The sequence below is a fragment of the Panthera onca genome, chromosome X, assembly GCF_046562875.1.
Source record: "Panthera onca isolate mPanOnc1 chromosome X, mPanOnc1 haplotype 2, whole genome shotgun sequence".
Lineage (NCBI taxonomy): Eukaryota > Metazoa > Chordata > Mammalia > Carnivora > Felidae > Panthera > Panthera onca.
In genome coordinates this window covers 68,938,384-68,964,378 of record NC_138357.1, presented here as the reverse complement: position 1 = coordinate 68,964,378, position 25,995 = coordinate 68,938,384, and the positions used below count along the sequence as shown (strand labels likewise).

General features: G+C 36.5%; 1 protein-coding gene across 2 annotated transcripts; it reads right to left on the bottom strand.

Annotated features, from left to right (window-relative positions):
- RLIM (ring finger protein, LIM domain interacting) lies at positions 1 to 25,992 on the bottom strand. Of its 2 annotated transcripts, XM_081793042.1 has the most exons (5): positions 25,820 to 25,992; positions 23,957 to 24,020; positions 9,689 to 9,881; positions 8,304 to 8,387; positions 1 to 7,014 (listed from the first exon to the last, which is right to left on the bottom strand). In XM_081793042.1, exons 3-5 carry the CDS (start codon positions 9,855 to 9,857, stop codon positions 5,402 to 5,404), a joined length of 1,866 nt encoding a protein of 621 aa, XP_081649168.1. In that variant the 5' UTR covers positions 9,858 to 9,881; positions 23,957 to 24,020; positions 25,820 to 25,992; the 3' UTR covers positions 1 to 5,401. The 2 variants fall into 2 exon arrangements, with proteins under 2 accessions (XP_081649168.1, XP_081649167.1); XM_081793041.1 differs by lacking the exon at positions 23,957 to 24,020 and having other exon boundaries at positions 25,820 to 25,991.
- Positions 25,993 to 25,995: the final 3 nt, after the last annotated feature.

Sequence of the window (25,995 nt, the reverse complement as noted above, 5' to 3'; positions counted from 1 at the left end):
ATCACTTCATGCATTTTATTGATAGTCTATATTTTAAATCTGCAGTATGACATCTTACATAGGGAAAAAGCTTCTTCCTAAAAGATAACTATTAATAATCAAACCAGCTTTAATATGACTGACCTTTCAAGGTCTTGTTTTGCATTAAACAAGTTATTTTTTAGCAGGTGTAAAGCACTGTACAAAAAAAAAAAAAAAAGGAAACTGGGTACATTCTCAAAATTTAATACAGGGCTTCCCAACCAGGAGTCTTCTGGATAGATATTGGAGAAGGGTGTTATGTTAAGATTTAAAATTGAAAGAAAATGAGAAACCGATAAAGCAAGCCAACCAAATTCACTTCACTTTGTGCTCCTTTCTGCTTTTTTCAAAATCTCTCCCAGAGGTCAGGAAGCCCTGGTATAACAATCACTTTAGTCTTTACAGAACATACATTTATGTGCTTCATGTTCAAAGACATAAAGGCAGCTTTTGTTACTATTCCCCCTCCAAATCCCTTCAGGTTCTTTTGGCTTCAGAAAGCTTTCTAAGACTGCTGCCTAGTTAGTTCTTTATATATGAATCCAAGTAAACATCTATACCAAAGCAGCTCTTCATGGGAGAAGATAAAACAGGCACAGATACATAACCAGGCCAACTGCGTACCTACTCAACCTGATACCTGATCACATGGCCCTATATCTTTAAAAGCAGCACCAGGGACAAATGGAGCTAACAAGAGGTAAAATCCAAACATCTGACAGTTCAAACACAAATTAATCAGTTCAAAGAATGTTAGCAGAGGGCCACTAAATAGAGTTTAAGGCTGGGCAACTGGTTCAACCATACGTTGGTATTGGAATAAATCTGCAAGATGAGGAACTGAGAGGAACCCTGAAATAACCAGGCACAGTGGTATGGTGGGGTTCACTTTCATTGCATGTATTTAAGGTATGGTTCAATCCAAGTGACTATAAAGCAGCTTGTCGCCCTTTAGTAGTAAACAAATCCTAATCAAAGCCAAATATCTCACTGTAATTGTATTTGAGAGTGTTGGAGAGTGTGTTCATTTGCTTCAAATTTGAATTAAAACACCTATACAGAAATGGAAACTGATAAAAACTGTTTTTATCTCGAGAGTTCCAACACTTGAGTACCAGCTCTATCCTACACTGTTATTGTAAGTACAAGATGGAGTTACTAAAGCGAAATCACTCACCTATTGGGAATATTACAGTATTTTAGAAGTGTTCCAGTTAAGAACTCAATTTCAAGATGCTAAAAATTTTAAAGGGCAAGTACTTAACTCGTAGCTGTTTCTTAGTTGCTAATTAAAAATCCAATTTAAAAATAAGTGAAACACTCATTCCTCGGACCTTGCACTTTTAACTTTCCAAATGAAGCATGTTATTTTTGATTTACGTCTTCAAGTGTTTTTCAAAAGTGTACAATTTACCAGTTAACTCATTGAATTACAACACTGTTATTGAATATTAAACATAGTGAACAATTGTACTATAGATAAGGGGGGGAAACAACGCCCAACACTTTCATATGTGCCTTATCCACCTCTTTCATCACTAAGGTACAGAATACTTTAGAAAATAGCAATCAACAGTCTCATAAGACAAGAAAAGAAAAAAGTGCCCTGCAAACATGGCTTCTGTGTACTTAATATTGACCATACATTTGATAGGGAAGCCAGTAAAGTAAAACTTAAAAACTCAAGGAAGATTATATTTTTTGTTCACAAAAGAACAAAGGAGAATAAAAAGGGGTGGAGGGGAATACCCTCCGTTTTTAAAAGGAAAGTATCAACAACCACCACAAGGTGCCACTGTATTCTAGCAAGCTGTAAAAATGGCCTTGTGAGAGTCATTTTGCAACATTAACCTCCCTATCGCATGGGTATTTTGGGAAATGACTGAAAGTCACGACTGATGCTTGACCCATTTCAGGTCATAGACACTTGAGAAGCAGGTGGTTAAATAAAAAAGCATATTGAGTGATAACCCTTCATAAATACAATTTGAGACACTGACACTAGGAGAGAACACTTGGCACAGAAAGGACATGTTTTCCCAAAGGAAAAAAAATTACTTGAGGTAACACTTATAGCTAAGCAGTTTCCTAATCTTAAAGTTTGGATAAACTCAACAATCATGTTTATAGGGATTGTGTGTGTGTGTGTGTACATCACACACACACACACACACACACACACACACACACACACACAATCCTGGTACTAAACTTTTTTTGTTAACTTTACAATTAATTATTTCCTATACTCCCAACACTAATGTGAACACTTCTCTCAATCCCCACCTCCATTAACCATTAACACCACTGAGGTGTAACTAATGTGTTCTTTTTAGAGCAAATATTCCAAATTAACAATATGGCTCATCTTCTAGTGTTGCTATAGATAAAGTCTGCACACTTCAAAACCTAACTTGCTCAATTTTGGTTTTAGTAATAATAAATCTCAACCTTGTCAGCTGCTTGGAGTTAAACAACATAACACCTCAAACACTTCATACCAGTAAGTGAATTTTTAAAAATATCTGAAATACTCAAGAAAACTCAGTTTTTAGTATTTTTCCCTATGCTCTGAACGTTATTTCCCAACATTGTTTTTTCTTGTTCCTATTACTGCATGAAGTTCAAACTAGGTCTTCAACACAGAACCTTTTGTAATAAAGAAAAAGTGCAAAGATACAAAATGAAATGCAGTCTTTAGCAAGAAAATGTTCCCTCAAGAGAATAGGTGTTTTGGATGCTGGTGGGGAAAAAAGACTCTTGTTCTCCATTGTACATCTGACACCTACAAATGACCTTGTCTTCCAAGGTCCACAACACCAATAAGTATAGTCATGGGCCTTTAAAAAAAAAAAAAAAGGTAGCAAATTTCACTAAAATATTTGTATCCATTCTACACAATCCAATGGAAATTAATGAGTGCTACTGAAAAAGGTGTCCACATGCACATGTCCAATATGTGCATTCTACTGAAGGCTAAAAACTTAAAATCCTATTTCCAGTGTTTATGAATAGCTTCAATATCTACATTCATAACCAGCATTCTGCATGAGTTACCTCTTACTTTAATATGTCACAAATGAGTAATACATCTTGGGAGGTTAGGGAGGTACCTGTTGTCAATAACTTTTATGCTTAGAATGTGCTGTAGTTGTTTTTAAACTATTTAAAATAAACACCCTTATAATGGGACATTTCAAACCAAGAGGAAAATGGGTTTGTTTTTAGCCAATTGGGACTACCCTGCAGATCTGAAAACCGTAGATTACACCCTTGGGAAAAGAGACAAGGAGGCTCACAAATATAAAGGAATCCTGACTTTTACATGGACAATTTTTTTAAAAAGATAAAATGTATTACATAAGCGCCATAAACAGTGAAATCTGCTTATATTAAAAAAAATAAGTGAAGCTTTGTTTGGACATTATTTCCTTGCAAGAGCAGTACATATCCTTAGTAAACAACTACCATATTTACAAGTTAATTACCTTGATACTTAGGTAGGATTGAAAGCTGGAGGAAAATATAAAAGAATGAGCTTTGAAATAACCTTTACAGACAAGTTGATAACAGATAAGGTAGCCAGATAATTCCTGAAGCAGACTTGTTTATTTTGTAGAGTATCTGACTATGCGTGGATAGTTGTCACTTTAAAGACCAAGGATGTGTTCAATTCCTCTTTGGGTCCACTATCTTTTCCCAGATAAACAAACAAGTCCTCCACAGTCAGACTAAACCTAACCAAAACTGGTCTCAAAAGAGAAATTTGGCAAGAGTACTGGGGTTTTTCATAAACCTAATCTTATTACTAAGGAAACAACACAAAAATGCATGTGCCATTGATTTTGAGTTGGCAGCCTCATCTTCAAATATGAGCAGTACAATGAAAAATTTGAATTTCAAATAACCCAACTTTCAACAAAGGACAAATATCCCTTAATTCTTCAATTGGTCTTTAAATATGAGATGTTAAGTGTGTGTTAGATAGTAATGAAATATTAGAAAGTGTGGCCTGGTACCTTAAAAGACAAATCTCGAAAATAATGCAAATTGGAGACTTTCTTACAGAGTACACACCTCTGTACCAACTTTAATTTTTATGCTAAAAGTGGTTTATAGTCTCTTTCCTCCACCTTTTTTTTTTTTTGAGGAGCAGACTTGTAGAAACATCAATGTAAACTTGTGCTAGGTGGTAGTAGTTTGTTTTCTTTAAACCAAAACTCTACCAAAGTTGTTAAATCTATTTCATCAGCTCAATTAAAATACTGTGTCAAGGATCTCACCATGTGAAACCAGTTCACATCTATATGGTTACTGTCTTCATAAAAATTTTAAATTCTTCAGAGCAGTTTTCTTTACTCCTCCTATCTTTCATTTCCTGCCTAAATCCAAGTTAAAGTACAAAATTTCCATTGGTTATCTTCAACGCAGTACAATTCTGCACTCCGTCCTTTCCTCTGCATGTCACAGTAGCTGTTCACATACATTATAAATACTATAGATATGTTCTGCTCTTGACATCTACACACTTACAAAAGCAGCTTTGTACTTTGTTTGGTGTGTTTTTTACTATGTTGGCTCACAAAAAGCAGTTTTTTCATTTCTAAGCATGGTACTTTACAATTTTTAATGCATTAATACAACAGTGCATTGGAAAAGTACTGAGCCTCTACAAAATAGCTTTACATTTTTAAACAAATGAATGTGATTTTTTCACTTACACAAGCATAGGCTTTTTTTAATATTTCCACAAGATAAATATCTCAATTAAACTATAAGCTCACTCTACAGTGTGCCACAGTGATGGGCTTAGGAGACAGTTATACATTTAGAAGATCCTAACCTTAGTGTTATTTACACTGACGTCCAATATCACCTCATCTGAAAGGTGAACAAATGACATTCAGCATGTAGCTGAATTTGTGCCAACTAATAACTGGGAATGGCAAAGCTTTAAGCAATCACTTATTATACATGTACTGTAACTTAGTCTAAACTGGGAATTTCCTTTGCCCCTCTCTCCTATGGCATGGGAAACGTTAAAGATCAAAGATCAATGAGAAACAGATAAAGAGTCATTGCTAAGGCTGATCTTTTAAGATAACAAAGGCAAAACTGATAAATGTAGATGATGAATCACCAGTAATAGCAATTACTGGTACTGAAATCAGATTTTTATGTCCTAAAACATTGCTTTTTAAATATTTCCTTTTATTCTGGAACAGAAATTGGAAAAAGGACAATGATGCATTCAGAAAGCAATGACTCAATTCAGGTTGCTACTTTACATTTAAGCACCACCCAAAAAGTGGGCATAAAGCAAGTGATTCCTGTTTGCCCATCACTATACCAGCTACATAGCTGAGAGTTCAGACCTTAATTACACAACACTTTCTCTGTTACCAGAAGCTAAGACTGCTCTGCGACAAATAGGACAAGTAGAATTCTCAGATAACCAGCGATCGATGCAGTGGACATGGTACTCATGGGAACAAGGTAGTTTACGAAGTTTGTTGCCTTCTGTATATTCTGTAATGCAAACACTACAGGTTTTTAATGCATCGTTTTCACCAAAACTTCTCATTGCCAAGTTGTCAATCTGTTCTTTGGTGAGTCCTCTAGGTTGGTCATCATCATCCTCATTTAAGAGGAAAAACTGAGCCAGACTAAGGAAGGGCAAAGAGCCACTTTCATCAAATGTTACTGGGGCCCTGTGCCGACCCTCTCGCCTGGCACCTGATGAGCCTGATGATGAGCTTCCTTCATTACTGCCTTCAAACACCTCTGAGCTAGTCTCTGAACTTTCACCACTGGAACTGGAACTAGGACTGGAACTAGAACTGGAACTAGAACTGGAACTAGAACTGGAACTGGAACCAGAACTGCTACTACCACCAGAACCCCCTCTTCCATTCCGTGACTCTGCCCTTTCCACATTTCGACTCGAGACTGAGCCACTAGGCTCTGAATCACTATCACTATACATAAAGTAGCTTAACTCACCAAAACCTGTCATTATCTGCCTTAACATGGTCTGAATTGCAACAGATGTAGTTTCACTTAAACCAGTATTTAAGATTCTACGAATCGGAATTCTGATGGTACTGACATAGGTTCTCACACCTGCCCGTTCGGAACGTGAAAACGTACGCCTAAAACCTCCTCGTTCACTTTCATAAGTGACAGTGTTGTTTGGAGTCTGAGACCTTGACCGAGTTCTGCTAGCTATGCTATCTCTCTGCCGATACTCTCCAGGACGAACTCTTCTTACTTGAAGATCAAGGACTATGGTTGGAGGTCTCTGTCCTGATCCTGTAGATTCACCACTGCTGGTTGTGTCTGAAGAACCTGCTCCTTGTGAAGCATTTCTGGTTCCTGAAGCTGCAAAAAGACCTCTACTTAGCAAGTCAGGTCCACTTATTTGTTGTCTCAATGTCACATGGTGCCGGGTTCTAGAACTTCCCTCAGTCTCATTTACCAAAGGATGCTCAAAAGTCTGAGATGAGATACTATGATGAGATCTTCGCGGAATTTCACTCATTGGATGCAGAGGCGACCTACTTCGTTCAGCTCTTGCTCGGGTTCTCCGATGGTCTGGGCTCCTGCTTCTTGCCCTTCTCTGACCTCTGGTAGGTGCGACTTCTCCCGTTAATGCTTCAGTTGAATTTCGTTCTGATCTGGAAGGCCTTGCAGATGTTGATTCAGATCGTGGATTTTCCACTTGCCTTTGGCTGTTGTTGTCTGTATTTTCTCCACCAGAACGTCTTGCAGATGGCTCATTTTCATTCTCTGGATTTTGGCTCCCATTATTACGGTTAACATTGATCTCTAAACTGAATCTGAAATCACCACTGTTTGGATTAGTCCGGCTCACTGCTCTCCAAGATTGGTTTCCTCTTTGCCCACTTCTTGTTGTATTTCCAGTTTGTCTGACAGAGTTAAGCCAGTCTATTATAGAGTCACCATTAGACACATCATCTGAAGAGTCTCCACCTGTTTTTAAAAAAGGGAGGGGTGAGGGAGAAAAAGGAACTACTAAAATTAGGACAATCATATAATAATGCTCTGAAACTCTGCGTTAGAGAAAAAAGAAAGATTCCTAATGGATGTCACATTTACAGACATTTGTAAGCTATACTGTGTAGATTTGCAAAGTAAAGACAGGAATGTTTTAACTTCGTTTCAAGAGAACAAGCTAATCCTAGAGAAATTTAGAGAATGTTTTTTAAAGGGAATCTGTAGGAAGTCTATTTTCAATACTTCATATATAGAAGACATTTTTTCAGTCCACTGTCAAAACACTAATGTAATCAAACAAGACAAATGCCAGTTAAGGTACAGGGCTACTGCTTTAGTGCAAAGTACATTTCTCTCAAATTTTCATTAGTTTACAGTATTTCTTCTAGGATACTGACTTAAATGCTTTTGATATATAGGTCTTTTAAAACACAAGACTGCTGCAGCCGTTGCAAAAATATAAATGGTGTTTACTGGTTTAAAAGTATTGAGTACTTCTTCATATTACCAAGAGCTTAAATTAACATGAAACTGGAGACCAGAACAAATGAATAGTCTGAATCTGGCATAGTACATGTAATGGCATGCTCAAGAACCAAACTGTTATCATAGCCTCTTATGTTAGATAGCCAAATTCCCTACAATCCTATTTAAAACATAAAAGCAGGATTTCTCAACACTGGCACTATTTCCATTTTGAGCCAGATAATTCTTTGTTCTGGGGGCTGTGTTGTCGTGAATTTTAGGATGTAAAGATGTTTAGAAGCATCCCTGGCCTCTACCCACTAGCTACTAGTAGAAATCCCCAGCTTGTTGTGACAACAACCAAAAAACGTCTCCAGATATTGCCAATGTCCCCTGGGGGGTGGCGGGGGGTGGGGGTGGGAATTATAACCTGTTGATAGCTACTAGGTTAGAGAATATAGCCACTTCTTTCTGCTGGTGGATAACTCACATGTTTATAAGGAAAAAATAATTCAGTAGGAGGGAAGAAATTTCGATGGAGGTAAAAAAATCAAGAAAAAATATCACATTTAAATAAGCCATTTCTCACTATGTCTCAATTAATACAAACAACCTAAAGGTGAAGCAGAAAAAAACATGTTGACATTCTCACCAAATATCAAGAAATTGCCAATTCTCTTTTTATTAACAATTACTTAGCACTAAATTAATTTGTTCCATTTCTGGGTAATCTCTGGCTGACATTTACTGAAGTTCCTTATCTATTTAATCCTCTACCCACCCTCCAAAGCAAAATATACCTCTATTTTCATCTGAGTTTTGTGGTGGTGGACCCTCTTTAATTTGTTGTAGTCTTCTCAGCAACTCTTCCTCAGTACTTTCACCTGAAAATAGTTTAAAAATGTTTGCCAAATTACAAAAACTGAGATGAAAACCAAGGAGTAGGAACCTGGGTATGGGAGCATGACATTAAAACTTATATAAGTTTCTTTCCAGTTTACTAAATGCTTTGGCATATAACAGCTCATTCTTTAAAACTGTAACTCTGGGAAGTAGACATTATTATCTGCATTTTAAAACAAGGAAACTGAGACTAAGTGAGAGACTGATGTATCAATAAATGGCAGGGCCAGAATACCAACTTAGGCATTCTGATTCAAGTCTGGTTCTGTTGGCTCAAAACACACTCCTTCTCATAAGAGGCATGCTAACTAACACCTTACCTTTTAAAATTTAAACACTAACTCAAAAGTTAGTAGAATTAAATAGAGGGGCGCCTGGGTGGCTCAGTCGGTTAAGCGTCCGACTTTGGCTCAGGTCACGATCTCATAGTTCTTGAGTATGAGCCCCACAATGGGCTCTGTGCTGACAGCTCGGAGCCTGGAGCCTGCTTCTAATTCTGTGTCTCCCTCTCTGCCCCTCCCCTGCTTGCACTCTTTCTCTCAAAAGTAAAAACATTAAAAAAATTTTTAAAAAGAATTAAATAGATATGAGGAGGACTAGAGATAATGAGTTTTAATTAGGATCAAATGGGACCTAATTGGGCAAAAGAGAATAACCAAGCACGAAGTTCTGAATTAACAATTTTACCCAAGGCCAGCTTTGGAGGATTATGATTAGAAAATAATCTGGGAATCAGAGATGACAAAAAAGGAAGTCTGTCCTAGGAACTAACATTCCCATTAGCTCTTCCACACTCAGACTTATGTCTTGTAGGTTAAATAAAGCTAACTAAAAACAAAAATATTGTTCAGTTCCAGTCTTTTCAATTCAGCTTGCTATAAATTCATAGTATAATTCATAATTAAAAGATGTGATAGAGGATAATTCCAAATACAAGTGAACAGAATTAGGCAATAAGTACAGCAATAAATGTCATTCTGTATCCCTTGTATTAAAATCACACTTCATGGGGCACCTGGGTGGCTCAGTCGGTTAAGGGTCCGACCTTGGCTCAGGTCATGATCTCACAGATCGTGAGTTCGAGCCCCACATTAGGCTCTGTGCTGACAGCTCAGAGCATGAAACCTGCTTTCAATTCTCTCCCACTTGCACTTTGTCTCTCTCAAAAATAAACAAACATTAAAAAAATTTTAAAAATCATACATCATAATGGCTGCAGAAACAGATTTTTATAATAAGATTTTTTTTTTTAAAAGACCAGTAATCTTCACACATCGCATACCTGGGGTGCCTAGCAAATTGTTATCTCTCATAAGTCTATAATCTTCTTCACTCAGGTTATTTACAAATTGATAGAAAGCTTCTTCCCGATCCAATCGGTCCATCTGACTTCTGCGCTGTGCTGCAGACTGATCACCACTTCCTTTATCGTTAGAATCTGAGCTTTCCATCTTGATGAACAAGTGGAAAATTATCTACAAGGAGAAAGGAGATCAATCTTGAAAACAAAAGTTACCATGTGTTCTGCAGAACACTTTAAATTATGTGAAAATCCAGAATGCAGGTCAAGATGTGAATTTTCAGACATCATATGAATAAAATTTCATCAAAGAAAAACTCCCAAAAAGGACTGTTATACTAGGAAAAAAGTAGGTCAGGAGTAAGCAAACTATGAAAACCAGCCCTGGCGCCTATTTTTTTCCTTGAGATCAAAGAATGATTTTTTTTTACACTTTTAAAGACTGTTTTTACAAAAGGGAGATAATGTTTTGTGATACACAAAAAGTATATGCAATTCAAATTTCGGTGTTCATCAAGTTTCGTTGGAATACAGTCATACACATTCATTTACGTATTGTTTGTGGCTGCTTTTGTGCTGTAATGGCAGAGCTGAATAGAGATGAGCGACCTGATGTGGCACTCTCATCACTTTGCATTGGTGATGATCTGCACCTTATAAACTGCAGTGATGTAACCTGACAGAATTTCAAGTGTCATACATATCACCAGAACTGTGACATTTTAAAAAATTACCAGTTCATACTTATCATGTCAAATGAAGTAAAAGTGCACTTTGTCAACCTCAAAGGCATAGTGGAATATGGATTTTGTTGTGAGATGGAAAAGACTGAGTTTATTATGCAATGGCACTCTTTAACTGTGCTAAAATAAAATACACGTTCATACTATCAGACTAAGCAACCATCACGATATTCCCAATTCACAGAAGAGCTACAGTCCAAAAAATTGGAAAATTTAAAAAGAACACTCTCATCACAAAATATTTTCTCACAATAAAAAAATGAAACTTCAACCAAAGTAAGTTTCCAAGTGGTTTGTTGGCTAAATCAAGAAAAGCTGTTTATAATGGGGAGTTAATTAAACTGTGCTTCATTGCAGAAGCTAAAGAAATGTGTCAGAGAAAATAAACCTGTTTAAGATGATTAGCTTTGTTTTTTTATTTTTTAATGTTTATTTATTTTTGAGAGCATGCATGTGAGTGGGGGAGGGGCAGAGAAAGAGGGGACACAGAATCCAAAGCAGGCTCCAGGCTCTGAGTAGTCAGCACAGAGCCTGATGTGGGGCTCAAACTCACCGACCGTGAGATCATGATCTGAGTCGAAGTTGGATGCTTAACTGACTGAGCCACCCAGGCACCCCAAGATGATTGGCTTTTTGTGAGAGTAGCTGCTCAAAAATTCAAGGATATTGGGACATGTCATAATCAATTGAAAAATGAGACAGCAAATGATTCTGAGTGAGTTTTCTTGGCTCTTGATGAGTCGACAAATGTAATTGATACTATTCAGTTGTTTATTCAAGGAGTCAAGTATTGATTACTCAAGAAGTTTGAAGTAACTACAGAAGTAGCCTCTATGAATAGTCTGCATGGAGCAACTACAGGTGATCCTATTTTTTTTAAGTTTATTTTATTTTGAGAGAGAAAGAGCATGTGCACAAGTGGGGGAGGGGGAGAGAGAAGGAGAGACAGAATCCCAAGCAGGCTCCACAGCATCAACGCAGAGCTCGATGCAGGGCTCAAACTCACTAACCCATGAGATCATGACCTGAGCTGTGATCAAGAGTCAGAGGCTTAACTGACTGTGCCACCGAGGTGCCCCAACTATTTCAAAAAAGTTGAGAAAACATTAATTGAGCACAGCTTAAAGTGAAATCTGCTAAGATGTGTTACAACTGAAATGGTGGTAAATATATATGTACAGCAGCTAAAGACAAGTTGGACAAATTTATAAAGCTTGTGAAAATGTAAGGTATTTAAAGTCTATGGTTATTCATTATATTATTCATCAGCAGGTAGTTTGCAGAAACTATGTGAATCTAACGTATTACTGAACCAGTATTGTTACCAGTGAACTTCATTACTGTGGACTTAAACATCACCAGTTCTCTTGAATTTCTGTCAGAAATAGAAGCTGAATTTCCTAACTTGCCCTACTCCTTGTTAATTTGATGGCTTAGCCTTGGTAAAGTTATAGTGTAATTCATTGTACTCAAGTCCAAGACTGAATTTTTTTTCTGAATGAGAAGAACCAACTTCAATCACTATTACCAAATGATGAATGGCTTGAGAAATTAGCTATTGCTGTAGACTTCCTAATGTGTTTTAATGAATTCAACCTAAAATTATAAGGCAGAACAGCACTTATATGCAAAACTTATAATGCAGTAAGATCATTTCAACAACAACTAACACTGGAATCACAATGTTAAGCTGCTTTACACACACTATCAAAGAAACAACAGTTCCATTCCCCTACGTATTTGTAACAGATTTATTTTCTGAGCACAAATTACAGTACCGGAAGCATTTTTTGGACCTCATTGCAAGTACAAAGAAAATTTCCTTATTTCAAAATCCCTTTAACTGCATCTGAGGAGCTTCCACCTAACCTTCAACTGAAAGTGATAATTCTGCCGTGTAATGATATGCTGAAAGGTAAATATCAAATGAATTCTATAAATGCCTTCTGTAAGGGATAAATATGCTTCATTAAAATTCTATGCTTGTGTACTGATTAGATAGCAATATAGGGATACCGTGTTTTATTGAACTTCACAGATACTGGTTTTTTTTTTTAAATAAATTGAAAGGTTTCTGGCAATCCTGAGTGGAGCAAGTCTATTGGTGCTAATTTTTCTAGCAGCATTAGCTAAGTTTATGTCTCTGTCTCACATTTTGGTGATTCTTGCAATATTTCAAACTTTTCCTTATTATTACATTTGCTGTGGTGATCTGTATTATTACATTTGCTGTGGGGTGCCATGCACCATGCCCATGTAAGATAGCAAACTAAAGAGATAAATGTGTGTGTTCTAACTGCTCCAACCACCTGTTCCCCATCTCTCCCCCTTTTCCTGGGCTTCCCTATTCCCTGAGACACAATACTGAAATTAGGCCAATTAATTAAACCCTACAATGACCTCTATGTATACAAATGAAAGGAAGAATCACACATCTCTCACTTTAAATCAAAAGCTAGCAAAATGATTAAGCTTAGTGAGGAAGGCATGTCAAAAGCCACAATAAGCCAAAAGCTAGCCCTCTTGTGCCAAACAGCCAAATTGTGGATGCAAAGGAAGAGTTCTTGAAGGAAACTAAAAGTGCTATTCCAGTGAATGCACGAATGATAAGAAAGGGTAACAGCCTTATTGCTGGTATGGAAAGTTTCAGTGGTCTGGATAGAAGATCAAACCAGCCCCAATATTCCCTCAAGCCAAAGCCTAATCAAGAATAAGGCCCTAAAACTTTTCATTCTATGAAGGCTGAGAGAGGTAAGGAAGCTGCATGAGAAAAGTTTGAAAGGTAGTTCATGAGGTTTCCTAATATAAAACTGCAAGGTGAAGCAGCAAATGCTGATGTAGAAGCTGCAGCAAAATCAAGGAGGCAAGACCCTCTCTCCACCAGCAAAAAGATTACAACTCACTGAAACGCTCAGATGATGGATAGCATTTTTAAGCAACAAAGCATTTGAAATTAAGGTATGCACATCATTTTTTAGACATAATGCTATTTATTGCAAACTTAACTGACTACACTGTAAATATAACCCTTATATGCACTGGGAAACCAAAAAATTCATTTGACCTGGTTTATTTGCTTTGTTATATTTGTGATATTTGCTTTGTTATGTTAGTCTGGAATTGAACCTGCAGTATCTCCTAGGTTTTCTTGTACCTGTATGTGTGAAAAGACATTTTCAAAAATTAAATAAGGAAAATCTCATTTAAAGTCAGTAACACTAGATGAACATCTGCAAATAATTTTGATAAGTAATATGTTTAGCTCTGATTAAGCAAAATGTCCCTCCAAAAAAGAATGCCACTCTTCCTGTTATCAGACCCATATTACAGAATACTACTCCATTATTATTATATTTTGAGTTTTACCAAGAAAAACTTTGTGGAAATTTGGGCTTCTCTCTTTTTATATAAATAACTACAAAATATGCTCAATTTTGCTTTTTGATCAGCAAAGCCAAAAAACACATTACTACCTGGCTTTTCTACTACTTTCAATTAACCACTCTAATGAAAAACAACAGTAGTAAGTAAGCAATCTAAAATAAGACTCCAAACAAAAAAAAAAAAAGTCATCCTCTAACTTTTTTCCTTCTAACACCAGATTGACCTTAAGTTCACACTGAAAATATAAAAGTTAATTCCACAAAAATATGAAAACCTGACTTGTGGAAGAGGTAATCTATATCAGTACTAAGATTCAATCCCAAATACAATACATGAAATATCTGGATATTCACAATTCAGTACTAAAGAGGAAAATAAAACCAAACTCTCTTTCAGATAATAATAATAATAAAAGAAGCAGCTTCTCTACCTGTCTGGTTTTTATAACTTTAAACTTTAAGACTGGAAATCAACAGCTTAAAGTCATATAGGCCAGGAAATGGAAAAAAAAACAAACAAAAAACAAAAGGAAGTCAAAATTTTCCATATGTAGCTAAGGAACACAATTTGGTGTTGGTAATAGTTAAGCAGCTAACTTAAAAAAATACAGGAAAGCACAAAGGAAAAAGACACTTCAGCCATAACTCTTCAAACCAAAGAAAACCACCAGTGATATTTGTTAATGTACTTAAGCACCTAATATTCTGAAAGTTAACATGAAAGTTAGGACAAAGTCCACTTGTGGAGGATCAGTAAATAGTTCTAAAAATAATTTATAAAAAAAGTGTAACTCAGTATGGTTGAAAGGCTTTTAAAACATAAATCTTCAAAGACAAAAATGTCTGGTAAGTTCTGACATTTGAAGGATATGAACCAAAGATAACAGAAAACTCACATACCAAGGACTGTTCTAAGAATGTCACAAAGTCTTAAGAACAGCATCAGGGAGGGAATGTCACAAAGTCTTAAGAACAGCATCGGGGAGGTTAAAGCCCATATGGAACAGAAACTTGCAAAAATATGGAAGATTTTTAAAATGGCTTTGAAAAACGGAATCTGAAACAAGAAAGGAGTCTTATACTGAGTGGTGGGGGAGTTGGTATATTAACAGAGGACGGAAGGTAGAGGCACTCAACTTCTGTTTTGTTCCTATTTTATTCAACAAGGAGAACCACCTTCCAACTGGAAGCAGTGGAAAAAACAAACTTCTCAAGAGAGAATCAAGAGACCGAACTGCAAAACTTCTAATGATAATCTCTGAGAAATCGCAGAGAATAGGAGAGATGATAAAAACACTAGATTTAGAAATTATCTAACCTTCAAATAAAAAGTGAAGTCTATAAACTGTAGCACAGCAGAATCTGACCAGAAACCTAGAGGGAAATTTTGGAATAGACTATCAGGTATATTGCAAACACGGAGAAGAAAAATATGTTTACCAGCAGTGGGGTTCACTGCCAAATTAACCTTATTTGCTTTCCATAGGGATGGTTCTCAACCTTGGCTTGTACATTAGAATCACCTGGGAAGCTTTCTCTGGGGTTGGCCAGATAGCAATATTTTAAAAATTCCACAGGTAATTCTATTGAACAGTTAGGTTTGAGAACCTCTTTAATAGGAACGTCAGAATTACACTGCTGACTAGTCTGGGTTGATTTCTGTACAGAGTCTGAGAAGGTTTTACATCCTTATTTATCATCATGGAGAAATGTAGCCTAGATTAGCGCTTCTCAAACTTCAGCATACAAACAGATCACCTGGAAATCCTGTTAAAATACAGATTCTGATTCAGTGGATTTGGGGTGGGGCCGGAGAACCTGCATTTTAAATAAGCCTCCAAATGCTGCTGCTGCTGATCCTAGAATCACAGTCTGAGTAGCAAAGAGCTTGATGACAATACAGCTTAACAGATTCACCCTCAAAGGTTACAGAGCAATGTCAACCTGCAAAGAATCCTGTCTTCAGTATTTAAATAAGAACCATGTCAAAGACATGCCAACCAAATCTAACCAATTCAGAGTTGGGAGTTAGTAATGAAGATGTATGTATATGATAAGTAATATTTTGAATTTTCAGTGGCTTGTGAGGATGAGCTGAAATCAACAAAAGTGATGGTATATGTGCTACCCTGAACACTTTATGAAGGATTATCAAATTAAAATAACCTATACGAAGAGTACAGAGTAGGGAGGAAACCTACTCTTGTGAAAAGAGTAGTTCACATGAAGACCTCAAGTTTTCAGTTAACAAAAAGCTCAATAAAAAACCTGTTTGACCTAGCTAAGACACCTAAGATAGTCTCATACTGTGTTCATAGACCACAGTGTTCAAATAAAAGAGGTAACAGACCCAAGGCAACCTGTTGTTCAGATCTAGAATGACCAAAATGACAAGTCAGGGAACACCATAAAGAAAATGGCTGAATTACCCGGAGAAGACGAAGACTTGCATGAAGACAAAACTAAAAACGGGCGTGATTTACATTTTCAAATATTTAGAGTTATAACATGAAAGGGAGAACCACAGAATCAAACTAGGGCTAACAGTTGAAGAACTATGGGAGCACATATTTCTTTCTTTTGATACAATGGTCTAACAATGAAACTATTCTAAAGTGGAGATGTAACCAGCCTCTTGAAGCAAGCAAACTACCCATTCTCTCAAAATATTCAAGCAGAATTCTGGTGGATATTAAGAGGAGATTGCTTACTAGGTAGGAGTTTGAACAGATGGACTTCAAAAGACCCTTTGGATTAACATGTCATTAAGGATGGGGAAATCTCTTAGTTTTCTATTCTGGGCTTAGGGTCCTATTAAGCTACGTATTCCACTGCCACAATTTTGTTATAACACTTTGATAAGACAAATCCATTTAAGTTGCTGCATCCCTGCCCTGCAACATACCTTGTACTTTACTACCTTCACACTTCCACTAACACTGTTCCCTCAGCCGCTTCTTAGTCTCTCCCCATTTCACTCATCCTTTAAGATGAAATGAAATGAAATCTTACCTCCTAAGAAACTATTACTATCTCAGCTAGCAATTTTTTCATCCATTGCTGCACACAGCGTTTGTGCCACTAGAGTGGCACTTCATGCCTTACGTGGTCTTTTATAGTTTGAAATATTCTTCATAATCTTACTTACCCAACATAACCAAAATACCATTTCAACATGTTATCACTATAAAAAATTAGTGAGATGTTTCACATTCTTTTTTGTTAATACCAAGTGTTTGAAATCTGGTATTTTGCATTCACAGCACATCTCAAGCTAGATACTAAATTTTCAATGGTTAAAGTAAAATGCAGTCCTACCAAAACAACGAAGTTGTGTTTAATGAGAAAATATTTTACACTGCTTCAGTTTTAATTTAACTTAGTTAAAATTAAAGAAAATTGAAAGTTCAGTAATACACTTACACCAGTGACATTTCGAGTGTCAGGTAGCCACATGTGCTGAGTAGCTACCACACTGGACAGTGCAATTTGAAAGAATTTGCTTGTAAGGTAGAGAAATCCCACATATGCAACGAATTTCAAAGTGTTCCCAATATATTGTTCGTGCTCTACACACCCACTATTTATACATCCTCTTTATGTTTTTCTAAAATAAAATAGTAATGTTAATATTCTACCAATATACATGGAATAGAGAATTCTTTCCTATGCTCACCAATCATCAAGATTTCATTCTTGACCTTTTTAGAATTTCTATCATTTCCTACATGGAAACTAGAGACAAAACATTACACCTCTATTCAAAACCCTACTGACACTGTGATTTTAGGGACTGTTGAATCCTAAACAGCTCTTTCCTGGTGAGCTTAGAGGTTAGTTTATTCCATGCAAGAATCTTTATCTTGGTTTAATTTTATCTTTAAATTTAACACTTTAACAATGGGACACACTCACAAAGCAACACATGATCATCCAAATTACTCTTACTTCCATAATCATATCCTGCTCTCCTTTTCCCTCCTCCCAATATACACCAGAGAAAATCAAGGAAAATAATTTCCCCACATGACATCCCTTGTAACACACTTATTTTTATTTCAAAACTGCGACCAAACCAGCAAGGCTTCATTAAACAGAACACACAATGTTTTTGCTAAGGTACAGGTGTCCACTGAAGGAGAAGTTTATTTCTTGTAGTTGATTAGGGGACAGGGAGAGAAAACTCTGACTTCTTTCCCTACTTCTGCCTTCTTTCTGATTTACTCTGCATTTCCCCTAGGCTGGGCATGGGGGTCAAGAGATTTCAGCACTGACAAGACACTTCTACACTTTAGGGACATTTAATGGGTGAGTTATGACCGTTACACCTGCAGAGTTCCCCTGGACAAGAGGTAATTACATTCTGGAGAAAAAAGGAAATCCTGAATATAAGCAATGCTCTCAAATGCCTTGTAAAATGATCTTAAACACACACACACACACACACACACACACACACACACACACACACACATCCATGAACCTGATCTTATTTTAAGCAGTCCCTTTATTACCCAAGCAGAATAAAGTGAGAAAATATAGTAAATCTAAACCACAGGTTCAGACCCTGGTAGATGTAACATTACCACTCGTAAGTGAAAATGAACATTTTAAAGGTTAAAGCACACTAAAGATGCCAGACACCACAATTCAAATGATCAAATACAGATCTCTCTCCATTTTGGTGTCAAATTTTAATAAAGAATTATGTTGCCAAAATGGGTCTCTAGATTCTACTCTATAGTGAACACTGTGGTACACTTCCAGTTTAACTAGTAAGAGGAAAGAAGAATCCTCCCACACTCTTGGGCTCCTTCTATCAACATAAAAGAGAACATCTTAAATCTATTTAGTTATCTTATTCTCAGTTACAATATTCATGTGCATAAGTCAGAAATTTTGGAGTAAATATATGATTAGCATCACCCACTTTTAAACTTAAATATTTTTTGAAAAGCTTACCAATAAAACAATTTAAGAGAACAAATATGTAATTGTTAAGTCACTTAGGTCTCTCCCTTATTATAAGCAATACCCACTACCATGTATTGACACAACCCTTTCACTTATATTTGACTTAATCCTCACAACAATCCTATGAAGTAGGAATAATCACCTCTACTTTACAGACAACAGGTATAGAGTGAGAAAGTGATTTACCAAATGCCATGTAGCTGGTAAGTGGAAAGAGTCAGTAATTAAATACAAGCCTCCTAATTCCAAATCCAGTCAAGTTTTCACTACATCAACAACTGACTCCCAATAATGTTGCAAAACTATATACTTTAAAAAACATTCCTTCAATCCCAACAGGCATGTCTAAAGTATTCAACCTCACTATGAGCTTTTTATACCATGTTCACTCTTGGTATGAAAACTTCCAAAGCAACAAAACACCTTTTATAAGCAGTATGAAGCAAGTAGGACTTATTTTTAAGTAAGCCAACTTTTAGTACTTTTGTTTTAAAAACAAAAAGTAGCATATTTTATTAACCTTATTTCTTCCAGAGTACTGTGTGCCAATATATCCAAATCCATTCCTGGAAATGAGCAGCCGAATTATAAATTTTGCCCAGTCATTTCAAAAACTATTCGTTTGGTCAATGAATGTTTGTGTCAGGTAAATTCAATTCCAGGAAAGAAAAGCCAGCAAGAAAACTAAACCTGAGGTTTATTCTGTAATTAGAGAATTTAAAGCAGATTTTATTCACCTTGAGTATTTTAAAGCACTATCTTAGTGATTTCCATTTCTTATATATTAATACAAGTATGCAGATCACTATGTTTCTGACCACTGTTAAAAGTTTTTCATTTAATTTTCCTATGTTCTCCAATCTTTAAAGAATGTAATTTTCTTATGTCAGGGTGAAAAGTCACTTAAAACATATTGTTCATACTAATGGGTTACTCCTGGTGCTAAATACATACATATTATATTCAATAGATATACTGCATCACAGTACCCAATGAAGGAGACTTTAGGCACCAAAAATATACTGTTAAACAAAAGACTTTACAAAACTGAATCCTGAAATCCAAATGCTTGTGTGAATATCAATTTAAAAAGAAGCCACATCTATTAAGTCTGTGAGATATAATCTCTTCTTAAAAACAAAAAGGTACAGTGGGAGGGAGTAATCAAGGTAACCTAATATCAACTAATTACCAGAGCACCTTGAGCATTTCATCTTTTGTGTTCATACAAGCTCCAGACTCAATAGTGTTCTAAAGCAGAACATGCCAATTAAAAAAAATCATAGTATCAACATAAAAATGTGTCATACTGAAAAAGAACAAGCATCATTCTGTTTGCAACAGAGCTTCATTAAGAACCTCAGAAATAAATGAAAAGTGATGACATGCAATCCTCGTCAATAAAGAAAATAGTTCAATAATACCATCACCAAAATGAAAAATATTTAACGCAGTTTTTTTTTTTAAAGTTAAATCACAAAGAACCACTGAATTTGAGGTCAGGATATAAAGTACTATTGTATATGTAGTCACCAAAAGTATTGAGAATTTACATATACAGAATGTGTAATTAAAATTTTATAGCATTTGTAATAGACAAAAGATGATTAACAATCAAACAGCTTTTTTATTCTATCAGTGGAAGGGTGGAATTCCGTTCTGTGAAAAGGAGAAAGTAGGAGATAGTGGGTTCTAGTCTCAGCTGTAATATTAACCAGTTATGTTAATTTGGCCAATTCACTTAACCTCTTGTGCCTCAGGATCTTCATCAATATTAAGAGAGCTGGATTAAAACCATCCATAAGGTACCTGCCAGTTCTATGAATCTGTGACTATGAATAAAATATAACCCAGGTCACATTACAGTAATAAGTCAGAAAAATAAGGCTTAAGAAACAACATGAGTAACTAGGCTATCAGCCTAAAACGCTGTGCTTTTCTCCCTACCACTTCACTCAGGCACTTCTATCTCCTTTTTGTGACTATCTTACTTTTTTCAACAGAAATATAAAGCACCCCTCTTTGAAAAACAGGACAGGATTGATGTTTCACTGCCTTTACCTAATACATGATACCTGTCATCACCCACACAATTTGTTGATTATTTCCAATACTGGCCTATCAGAGGATGCTACCAAGGACTCTACCACTATTGATACTATTATAGCAATACAAGATTACAAAATATTATCTGCATGGCAATGTTACTTCAGCCTCATTTATATTCTTTTATCTTTACCACTTGAAAAAGACAGCAGAAAAAAAAAAAGGATTCAGAAGTGTCCCTCATGGGTCTAAATCTCTTGGCAGGAAGTCTACTGATGTGCAGCTCACAAACAGTTCTATTACAACCCTCTACAACAGTTAAATTGAAAGAGTATTAATAAGAATGACAACAAATCAGAGGACAGAGATCAAACCAAATGCTGCCAGTTCACAGGAACAAGTTAGTTAATAAACCATCATGATGACATTTCTATTCACTCAAGTACTTTAGACAGTAAATTTAATCTTCGATTACTCATTCCATGTTATTATTGAGCTACATCACTAAATTGGAATTTGGTCTTATCCACACAAACTCAATTCTGCCTTATTATCCCCAACAAGTCAAAAAATGACTCAAAACACCAAAATGTTCATGTGTTCATAAAAAAGTAATGTAAAATCATTGACTACTGACAGTTTTGGTGTTAATCGATAACTATCTTTAAGAACTATCTTTAAGATACTATCTTTAAAAACATAAGTTTTACATCTAACTTTTTAAAAAGTGAAGAAAGTTTTTAAAATTAAAAATCCCTTGACCAAAAAAGAAAATATTATGTACACAAATGACGGTTATATCATTTGAGGGAAACAATTTTGTGTTACCGAATGAAACATGCTGACAACTGTGCTTCCTGAACCAGTGTTCTGACATACAAACGATGACCATAGTGACCATATATCCCCAGTTTATCCAGAAGAGTAGCAATCTACACCTGTTGTCCCACAGTAATTATTAATATGGCCCTCTTTCACTCTCAAAACTGTTCCAGCTTGGATAAATTAATATAGTTAGTCACCTTGGATATAATTGACACTAATGGGAAATTTGGCCAGTAAGAAAATTAAAATTATAATTAAGAGTTAACTTCCTTCTCCCTACAGCTTTTAATTAAGTGGAGAGTGAGAGGAAAGAGACCATTTTTCATTATAAAGTTAAAAACACCCAACACAAATACCCGCCCCCCAACAAAGTATCATGTTCATCACCATGCAAATGTTATAATGGCAGCCCAACCTGGAGTCATGAAATCATTGCAAAAGGTGCACAAATTGATATACATACCACAAACTGTCTATAGATATTTGTCTCACACATATGTAGTAGTGTACTAATGAACAAAAATCTTGGGTCAGAAAATCTACAACAAGAAGATCAACTATATATTTCAGAAATAAAACCATAAGTTCATATATTCCTGAATTGTTCAAAATTGCCAATATTTTCATATTTAAAAAACATCTCAATTGATGACAGGAAAAATAAACTGATTATCTAGGAAATTTCCATTTTCAAGGTTGGGAAAAAATAATGAAGGAAAAAATAGACACAAGCATTATTGCCTTCTTACACTGGTTATCAAAATGTCAAGGGATTATATAAACGAATACTTTCTGAAGTCGATGGCCCATAAGGTTTTGGAAATCTTTGTGTTATACAGAGGTGTTAAGGAAGTAAACTTACAAAAGAAAAACATGTCCTACGCAGTGGCCCAAAATTCTAGCACCTCATCAATCTGGATTTGAGAGAGGAATTTTCACTTTCTAATTTGTTATCCACCCTATGGTAAATCAAGGGACAAGAGGCTGGTGAGTGATTTGCTCTATTTCACAATCTACTAGGTCTATGGAAAAAGTAATACACACATTATAATTCCACAGATGCAGATGTCCCATCTGACCTACTATATTATTTAAGGCCTCACAACATCTTCACTAACCTGAAAGAACATATACAACCAGCCTAACATTTCCAGATCATTTCATTAAGCTATTTCTTAAAACCATTTCTGATTTTAAATTGTTATCAAATTATATCACAAGCAGTAATAGCTGAAACAGGAACCAGGACATAAAAAAAGGGGGATGGGGTAATTGCTAAAAGTCTCACCTACTTCATAAAGCAGATTCCCTTTAAGTGGGAACAAAAGTTTTTGAAATGATCTAACCTATAGATTTCTTTTATAACAAGCTTTCATTTTCTTTCCATCTCCAAACTAATTAGAGAGCAATTAAGTCTAGAGGTATAAAACTTTAGTGACTCCAGGTTCAAAGAGACCTGGGTTAAAATGGGGGCTCTACCATTTATTAGATATTTAATTGAGGACAAATTGCTTAACCTCTTTTCAGTTTCGATTACCTCTGTAAAATAGTTAATATCCTCATGAGGCTTTGCTATGAGGATTACAAAGTCATGCATGTAAAAACAAAGGACACAGAACATACACATTCAATGCAAATTAGTTATGAATTTAAGCTAATTCCATCCCAGTTTGCCTAGGGCAATCCAGGCTTGCACCTGTTGTCCAGGCATAATTACTAATAATGTCCCTTTTGCTCTTAAAAGCAACCTGGCTAGGGCAATAAATTATGTGGTTACCTTAACAATGATGGTAATGAAAGGAGTTAATATTATAGTATCATATATCAATTATGATTTTTTGGACCTTGAAGGAAAAAAGTTGACCACCACCCAAACCAATGTAAGATTATATTCCTGTAAGACACTCAACTGATGTTTCATTTAGTTATTCAATGAACATTGAAACACTATTTATTTAGACCCATCCCATTCCAACAATGATTTAAGGCAGCAAATTTCTACTTTGTTCTTTCTGTTCTATATAGGTATTGGTAAACTTCAGATATTATTTTAAAAGAAGAAAATTCACAGACAAAACACTAGTGAGTTCTAGCTACTCAGACACACTACCCTTTGAATTCCCAATGAAAAACCCATTTTCATCATGAAGAATGCCCAGCACCAATAAACATATATCAAATGAGCCCATCCAATTACAGGGCCTGCAAAACAGAATAAATATTTTTAAACATGCATTCTACACATAAATCATCAGGAGACGCAACAAAAAATAAATTACCTGACTGTTATGACATAGTATTGTAATACAATAAACTGGATTTTAGTTTTCTTCACTCTCTGCTCTAGAAAAAAAAAGAATCCATTATTCTTCCTCTTTCATAAGATAGACATTTTCTTTGAAATAGACACATCCTAAAAAAAACACATCCTATATATTTTAAGTTACCCCATAACCCAACCTAATTTAGTATTACTATTAGGATTATTTGGGGAGATTGAGAAGGTCAGAGAAAACCAGCAATCTTGTGTTAGATATAAGATTTCCTTTAAAGGCTGAAAGCCAATCTACCTTTTAATATAAGCTTGCTTAAAATAGGCCTTTCCTTAGACCAGTAATATTTTCAGATTCTGATGGTTACTTTCAAGTACTTATTTGGCACATTACAGGAGCCTATGGCAGAAACTAAAGTATGAAAGCTCAGGACATTTAGGCTAAAGAATGAAAATTGTTCAGTGTAACAGTCTCTTGAAATCATAGTTTAAAAAGTATTTGGATTGGTCTTCCTGGGTACTTTATAATTTAGAAAACTGATTTGGGGGGGGGCTATAATTGGGCTGCCTGGTCTCAAGTCATCCAGTAGGGACATAAGGTACCTGATGGGGGTGCTTGGGGTAATTTTGTCTTTAATCACGAAGAATCAAGTAAATGATTCTAGTAGTAGAAACGACTAGTAGTACATTTATTTCTTCCTCCCTTCAATGATCCAAAGCGACAGCGGTTAATTCTGATTCAGGAAATGGGGGCTCCTTATTTGCAGCAAAAAATTACTGTTAGACCTTGCAAATGGTGGATGACAACCTCATATAAATGCTTCCTCTTGCCCCTAAACGAAAAGAATGACCTAAATAACAAGATTGCTAGACCTCAAATTCCCGGACTAACCTGTGGAATAAGTACAGGGTAACTGTCTAGGGAAGGAACGTGGCTGTCTCCTCCATCTTGAAATTAATCAGCATAAGGGAAAAAGGGACTGAGTATTCAGGAAGCAGAAGCCCAACCGGTTAATACTAGTTACTAAAGCTATGGCGTACGTGGCAGGTACCGCCCGCAGAAGCCGAGACCCTTAGGCTTTTCTTTTTGAGGGGGGAGGGGTTGGGTTGTTGCCGGATTGAAGGAAATTAAGTTTAAAATGTTTTGGCCCAATTCCCACCCTTACCCAGGGAAAACAACAAACACGCAACAGCTTTTCCCTGCCTTTTCGGGGGATTCTTGCAGTGGTATCTGGCAAATACTATGCCAGGGTTATCGAGTAAGGGGGTAAACCAGTTGCCCCAGATCCTCAGGGAAGATGTCATCGTGGCCCCAGGGGGCGTCTAATTGATAGTGCCCAGCAGAAGGGCTCGAAGTGGGGTTCTGCAAATCCTGAGAAATCTAAAGGCCCAAGAGTTCCCTGCAACTGACTTAGAGCAGCCTGATTTTTTTTCCCTTTTCCCAAGCCCAAGCCCGCCATGTAAAAGAGGGGTAAGGAAGCGAGGTAAGCCTCCAGAGAACCAAAGAGAAAAAACCCTAAGACGATCAAAGATTCTCATGCCGGAGGACAACACTCATAAATCGCCTCCCCCAAATTCTTAAGATTGTAGAGGACCTTGGCTTTAGCTTGCACCGCCACGGGGAGGAAGTACTACCCACCTCCTTCCCCTTCTTCAAGAGACTGTGACTATACGCCCAACTAAAATGGCAGCGGCGACTACGCCACGGAGCCCCCCGCAGCAATCAGCGCCTTGGGGTCCGGAGGCGGCGCTGAGCGTCCGCCACGACGCGACACTCAGGCCATTTTGAGAGAACGCGGCGGCCGCAGCTCCGCTGTCTTCCTCTCACGCTCCATCCATTTCTCAAGAGGTTTCCCAAGGCTTCACTTACTCGGTTTTAGTGTCGGGTCCGACTCTGTCGGTTCGGCCGCCGCCGCCGAGGCTCCTGTGCACCTCCCCTGCCCTGCTCTCAAGCCCGCCTCCGATGAGTCGCTGGTTGAGACCCGCCTCTAGCCCAGCGCCTGCTCGGAGACGTTGCTCAGGCAGCCATTATCTTCCCCATTGTTA

Bases quoted from the DNA above. Each gene is read 5' to 3' on its own strand.
- RLIM (XM_081793042.1), bottom strand. From the start codon at position 9,857: ATGGAAAGCTCAGATTCTAACGATAAAGGAAGTGGTGATCAGTCTGCA. The intron at 8,388-9,688 runs GTATGCGATGTG...AACTATTTTCAG, and splicing joins CAATTTGCTAGGCACCCCAG to GTGAAAGTACTGAGGAAGAG. The intron at 7,015-8,303 runs GTATATTTTGCT...TTTTAAAAACAG, and splicing joins AAACTCAGATGAAAATAGAG to GTGGAGACTCTTCAGATGAT.